Source organism: Epinephelus moara, chromosome 23 (assembly GCF_006386435.1).
Source record: "Epinephelus moara isolate mb chromosome 23, YSFRI_EMoa_1.0, whole genome shotgun sequence".
In the NCBI taxonomy this organism is placed as follows: Eukaryota; Metazoa; Chordata; class Actinopteri; order Perciformes; family Serranidae; genus Epinephelus; species Epinephelus moara.
The window spans coordinates 9165258-9172198 of record NC_065528.1 but is presented as its reverse complement, the minus strand read 5'-3'; the positions used below and the strand labels follow the sequence as shown (position 1 = coordinate 9172198).

The following is a 6941-nucleotide window of genomic DNA, read 5'->3' as shown; positions in this document are numbered from 1 at the left end:
GGGACTATTTCTTTGGTGTGTGCTTTACGCAGAATAACCAAGACACTGTGTGTGGAATCTTTTGCATTATCAGTACACTACCTGCTGCCAGTGATGTTATATCATGCTGCTGTCTATTTTAAGTCAATCAAAGTGGATAGCATACTCATTCAAGTGCAATCCAAATGCAAGTGTTGTTATCTATAGACACTTAATTCCATTACCCAATCCCACTTTAAGTGCTCTTTTTCTTAGTTTATTTACCTTTCTTACTTGGCTTAATTCCAGAGTCAGTGTATTTTTTGATAATAAAAGTACATTTTTCTACATATCATTTGTATATTGCCTATAGCACCTTCCATCACATGCTTCTCCTGGTATATATCTGACATAAATTATTAAACTACTTCTTAAATGGTATCCTCTCATTTCCTTGTATGGGATCAATACTTCACCTAAACATTGGGTATATAGTCCTTATGGGAAATAGTGTCTTTCTGCCATCTAGTGGACAAACCTCTTTACTACAATGGCTGTCTTAACTGCTTTGTCTTGAAGTTTACAGTTTGTGTGGCTCTTTAAAGCTGCAGTTGTTAACTTTTATGAAAATAACTTTTTGTCATATTTGCTGAAACTGTCACTGTATTGTGTTTTTTTTGGGGGGAGTTTTTCCTTATCCGCTGTGAGGGTCATAAGGACAGAGGGATGTCGTATGCTGTAAAGCCCTGTGAGGCAAATTGTGATTTGTGATATTGGGCTTTATAAATAAAATTGAATTGAATTGAATTGAATTCTGAAAGAAGTGCATGAGACAGATAGTCTGTGGAAAAAAATTATGCCCCTCCTTCTCTTTCTACTGTCTCTAATAGCGTTTACTAGAGTCAGATTGTGGTGCGGTCAGCAACTAACAGCCAGAGCTGAGAAGTCTTTAAAGCAGCTCTCAATCACTCTGTGAACTGTGGTCAAACTGTCAAACTAGGCAGCACTGATCAAATATCAATCAAGATTGTGTAACTGCATTGCCTATTTCTAACCTCAAATGTTTTCAGGGACATATTTTAGTGTACTGTTTAGCTGTTAAATGAGACAGTTGGTCCAGCTGGTAGGTGGTGCTTGGTATTCAGTTTAACTGTATCCAACATGGTGGCTGGGTCACAAACTTTCTCATGTTACAGCTAAACAGTACACTAAAATATGTTCTTGAAAACATTTGAGTTGAGAAATAGGCAATGCAGTTACACAATCTTGATTCATATTGGACAGTTTGAGTGTAGTTCACAAGCAGTGATTGTCATGATTCACTTGGCTCTGATTGGTAAGGCCAATAGAAATGCTAGAAGGCAATAGAGTAGGCAGGAGTATATGGGTTATCTTGGTCATTTAATGTTGTGTGAATATAGTGACAGTTTCAGCAAATATGAAAAAAGTTATTTTTTATTAAAGTTACCAACTGTAGCTTTAATGTACAAAAAATAATAATTCTCTTTGATAATCAGCTCAACCATCCTGACCTGGTGAAAACTCAGATATCAGGGACCGAATCTCTATCACAATTATAATTATTAGCCTTAAATTTAGTTGTCTTACAGTGAGCAGCATTAAAAAAAAGTGAGCAATCAAATTCCTGTTTGAAGTAATTTTACCCGAGTCACCTTTATTTATATTCCACAATCACAGAAATTAATTTAATATATCAAGACCTCATTATTTCCAGATGGAAATTACAACAAAGAAAGTTACTATATTTCAAAATCAACAAGAGTGCTTCACTTACTCCAATACGCCTCAACAACTTAGGTGAGTTTTTGATCATCAAGAATTTGATTTAAAGGAAAACAACATTTTTATCACAAATCACACTAACTTGCAGAAGGTTTAATTGTGTTTACAAATCCACGCTGTACCAAACAAAACCCATATTTCTGTTAACAAAATCTCTCCTTTTATTACTAAGGTAAAAAAAAAAAAAAAGGACACTCAGGTGAGATTCTGTACTCAGCAGAGACAGTGCTTGTACAGTGCTTTCAGTGTTGCGTTTGACTTTAATCTTAAATGTCCCTGTTTAAACCTCCCAGAGTTCAGACAACCATTAGAAGACCTCCAGGTCTACAGCGTTGTAGACCACTGGTGTCTCCTCAGTGCCCACAGCAGCTTCCTCCTGACCCTCCTCTTCCTGTTCTGCAGCCTCCTCCAATGACTCCAAGGCCTCATTGGTATCACTGGCGAAAGTCTCTCTGGAGACATCATCGTGCTCCTGCAGGTTCAGCGTGCCGATGGCCTGCTTCATCTTCTTGGCCACCATGTGCCGCCTCCTCTTCTGGGCAGCCTTCTTATTCTTGCACTCCTTCTGATGTTCCTCAATGAATATCTTCTTGATCTGGGACTTACTGATGCTGGGTGTGTTCTTCAGCAGGTTGAGATACACCCCACCAGGTGTCCGTCGCCTGCTGCCGTCCATGGTGTACACACCACCACTTTCCTCCAGTGTTGCAGTCTCTCCGAGCAGCTCTATGGCTTTTTTCTTACCAATGACATTAACAACGCGCTCTATCAGGTCTTTTTTAGGCTCTTGCAGCCTGTGTGCGATTTCATCCGTCACCTTATCCTCAGGGTCGTCCTCTGTGATCTCATACCGACCCTTGATGTCCATCTCAGCCCTGGGGCCTAGTCTCTCTTTAGCTGGCCTCTTCCTCTTTGCATCACCTCCTCCCCTCTCCCTCATGTACTCCTCCAGCTGGGCGTCCAGCATGTTCTCCTCTCCTTCATTCGACTCTTTCTCCATCTCCCTCTCCTTCTCCATCATCTTACGGGCCAGGACAAAGTTATAAGTCTCCACATTTCTGCTGGACATGCTAACTTCACCTTCCATACCAAATATGCCCAGCTCTGCAGCTACGGCATCCTGACACTGCTCCTGGACCACAGAGCCCCAAATGTTGTTCACTTTGCGGCCTCCCAGGGCGCCGGGGACGGGCATGCGGGTCGGCTCTGGCCGGGCGGTACAGGCAGGCGGCTGGGGAGCACTGGATACTTTCTGGCGTTTCCGGCGCCAAACAGCCGCCTCCTCGTCCGAAGAGTCCAGGTCACTGTCGCTGGACTCCACCGTCCTACTGGTGCTGCGGTAGGCGGCGGCTGGATGCTGGGCAGCGGCTCTGTTCTGGAAGGACTGGCCGCTAAACGCTGGAGGAACCTGGGGTCGAGCTGGTGCTGCGGCGGCGGTTCCCATTTCAGTATCCGAGTTAGACCCGGAGATCTCTCCATCTTCCAGATCACCGTCCATTAGATCTCCGTCATGCGCCATTTCTTGCCTGGAAGTCACACCACAGATAAAGGCTGTTGACTGCTGTTTCAACGCATCAGCTAAAGTTAAGGCTACGAATTAGCTATAACAGCTAACATTAGCAGCTAGCTATATACAGAACTTAATATGAAACACGGCAGGTGTTAATCAAACAACTGAGTTTAAAACAGAAATACCTTCAAATATCTGACACGGCGGTTGACCCTCTGCTCTGCGTGAAATGTATATTTGCTTTATTTGGCTCTTCCACTCACTGTGAACTAAAATGAGGAGGCTGTCAATCAATAGTCAAACTTGAGATCTCTGAAGAAAATAGAAGAAAATTCGCGCTAGGCTAAAGCCACACTTCCGCCGTCCCACTGTCAGACCCTTTCAGAATAAACGTGAATGTTGACTTCGAAATAAACACTTTATTCATGTAATAATACTGAGCATGCATAAACACCAACAAAGCATATAAACTAAAGTATATTTAATATCATCAAAAAAAAGTTGCAAATACATATTCAACTACATGTAAGGGACTGTTGGTAGGTAACAAGAGGAGGGGGTGGCTGTGGTGTGACTTTGTTATTGTTTTCTATCTTGACCCTCCCTGGAACAACAAATATTTTTACTTGAGCCTCCCTAATGACTGGTGGAAAATGCTTGACCTTGCCTCCACCGTAAAAAAAAACTTATATTTTTTATATTCATGTCAAAAGTAGGTATCGGAGCCAATGCAACAAGCAAACAGTATGGAGGGAGTGACAGATATCATTAAAACAAACATGTCGTTGCTAAAGCAAAATGCAAATTCTCCTAGAGTATGTAGCTGGCATTAGCAATATAATTGTTTTCCCAAATAAGCCGCAAATAAACAAGGGTGGCAGCAGTGGCTGGAGTAACATCAGTAACTTAGCATGGTGGCTGCTCTGAGATTTTTAAAAAATGTACCCTTTGATGTTTGAATTGATTTAATGTTTTTAAAATACAAATGCTGAAAACAAAATCCTGGAGTATATGTGTCCTGGAGACACATATATATGTTTTTTTCCACTATTGCCACGCATTCACGAGCACAGCATCTAATGTTTGTTACTGGATGTGGTTAGTGCAAACAGTTAGCAGGTATGTGGAATAAAGGGATTTTGATGAAATATCAATATTTTAACTTACTGTAGGTATGGTTATGTTTCCTCATGAAAGCATTCATCCCACATGATCTGTTAAAGGACCATCGAAAATTTGAAAATCTGACGAGAATTTTGTATTTTTACAGTTTCTGGCTGGTGTAATCATGACGACATTTAAAAAAAAAAAAAAAAAAAAAAAAAAAACTTTCAAGCCCACCGGTGGGTTTTTGGGGTTCAAAATGTATTTAGAATGAATACAAAATACAACCACTTAAAGTTGTATCTCCCAGAATTAAAAAACAAACAAACAAAAAAAACAAAACACAAGTCCGTCCTCAGTGCTTAAATTTTTTTTTTTTTATATGCCTCCCCTGTTTCACATCCCACATTTGAAGTAAGGAACAGTCCCTAAGACTGATTATGAATTTAATCAATATATTATAGAAATGTGGAACATTTTACTGCACAGTTGCTTTTTAGATTTGAATATCAACTAATTTAGAAATTAACTGTAAAGTAAAAGTGAGGATAAAAGTAGTAAATGAGAATACAATTAGTTAAATGAGCAAAGTGCTCACAGTTTACATCCACTACCCATCGATTAAATGTAAATATACCCTCTTAAATCTTTTTCATCCACCTTTATTTTATGTTTCTTCTTTGCCATTATAACTTGTTTATATTATGACTTTTGTAGGACTTATTTAGTGTTCTGGCTTTTATTCTCTTAATAAAATAATGTTGTCACCCCGGCGGATGTAGCGTAAGATTGCGTCAGTGAAACGACACATTCGCAACGTGACGGATAAACAATATGGCGACGTCCCTACAGCGCCTCACGTCTGCCGGGCGATATCTCCTTCAAAGACACATACTGAAGACAAATTCTTTAAGCAGGGTAAGAAAATTGTGTTTACAGTAGTGTTTTAATACAAAACGCCATCGACAGTTATTAGAAAACCGTCTAACCAAGGACAAACACCGCGACACGTCCTGTCAGTCTCAGTGTTTGCTAACAGTTACCGTTAGCTTACAGCTGCGACGTGCGCGGTTATTGTGAGATAATTTCTAAAAGTAAATCTGACTTTTGGTTTGTGTAATACAGTACAATGGCGGGGAATTGTCGCTAACAGGCGGCTGGTAGCAGCTTACGTCACTGTCCTAAATTTGCAGTATCATCATGACCGGCTGTTAATTCCTGTGTGTCCTCCACCTGCAGCTCACAGCTGGATCTCACAGGCTCTTAGCTACTCAGGCTGCTCACCAGGTGGCTCTAAATGTTCCTGAGACCAAGGTGACCACTTTAGAGAATGGACTCCGGGTGGCCTCTGAGGACTCTGGGCTTACCACCTGCACAGTAGGTTAAAATCTCTCTCTCTCTCTCTCTCTCTCGCTCTCTCTCTCGCTCTCTCTCTCTCTCGCTCTCTCTCTCGCTCTCTCTCTCGGCAATGTTGTATACCATATCAAAATATTTTATTTACTGTTTTACGACTTTAACAATATACAACTTGACAAGACAGAAACATACAAATGTCATTCTGCTGTAGTGCTGGTTAACAGAGCTATATGCGATGACGGCACAATGTCTGCGCTACTTTTTTAAGAATAAGTTCAGTTGTACTTGTTCTAACAAACTTGTTTAGGAAATAAATGCAAATTTTAAAAAGCATTCAAGATTTTTGTAATTCATGTATGTATGTATATATATATGTATATATATGTATATATATATATATATATATATATATATATATATATATATATATATACATTATTACTATGTTGTTAAAATGGCATCACGTTTGGTGAACAGGACATTATGACTTGTTTATGACTTTAAACTTTAAGTTTAGGACTTGGGACTTCACTCGGGACTTGTCAGTCTTGACTTGGGACTTGACTCAGGACTTGAGTGCAACTAAGCCTCGTCATACAGACAAACTACAATCTATAGGATAGCAACTTTAAGAAGTGGTAAGAAATAACTGGATTTCTAGTTGGTGATTCTTCTAAACAGATAAACTGATTGTTTTTGTTTTTTTCCATTTGTTTTTTGTAAATATGCACTCATTCTGAATTTAATACCTGCCACACGTTCTAAAAAAGTTGGGACGGGAGCATGTTTACCACTTTGTTACATTACCTTATTATAACAACACTCAGTAAATGTTTGGGAACTGAGGCCCCTACTGTTGAAGTTTTGACAGTGACATCCATGATATCCAAAAACAATTTGAAATGCAGACTCGTCAGACCACAGCACACTCTTTCACTTTGTGTCAGCCCATCTCAGATGAGCTCAGGTCCAGAGAAGTGGGCAGTGTTTCTGGATGTTGTTGATATCTGGCTTTCACTTTGCATGGTAGAGTCTTAACTAGTGTTGCACGGTATACCAGTACTAAAATAGTACCGCGATACTAGAGTATTCCAAATGGTACTATACTGCATTTGGAAAATACCGGTACTTTGAAACTGATTCAATTCATTAATTTAGTTAATTTATTTTACTCATTTATGCACACAAACGCCTTTCTTGTTCCTATTGG

General features: G+C 39.7%; 2 protein-coding genes across 2 annotated transcripts in view; one reads left to right on the top strand and one right to left on the bottom strand.

The window, feature by feature from the left end:
* Positions 1-1600: 1600 nt before the first annotated feature.
* On the bottom strand, positions 1601-3650 carry phax (phosphorylated adaptor for RNA export). Its single transcript, XM_050036170.1, has 2 exons — positions 3457-3650; positions 1601-3287 (listed from the first exon to the last, which is right to left on the bottom strand). Exon 2 carries the CDS (start codon positions 3278-3280, stop codon positions 2069-2071), a length of 1212 nt encoding a protein of 403 aa, XP_049892127.1. The 5' UTR covers positions 3281-3287; positions 3457-3650; the 3' UTR covers positions 1601-2068.
* Positions 3651-5148: 1498 nt separating this feature from the next.
* Positions 5149-6941, top strand: part of pmpcb (peptidase, mitochondrial processing subunit beta) — an 11293-nt gene continuing 9500 nt past the window's right edge. The window contains exons 1-2 of the mRNA XM_050036389.1: positions 5149-5293; positions 5615-5752. Coding sequence (XP_049892346.1) covers positions 5210-5293; positions 5615-5752 — 222 coding nt within the window. The 5' untranslated portion in view covers positions 5149-5209. The remainder of the gene's footprint in view (positions 5294-5614; positions 5753-6941) is intronic.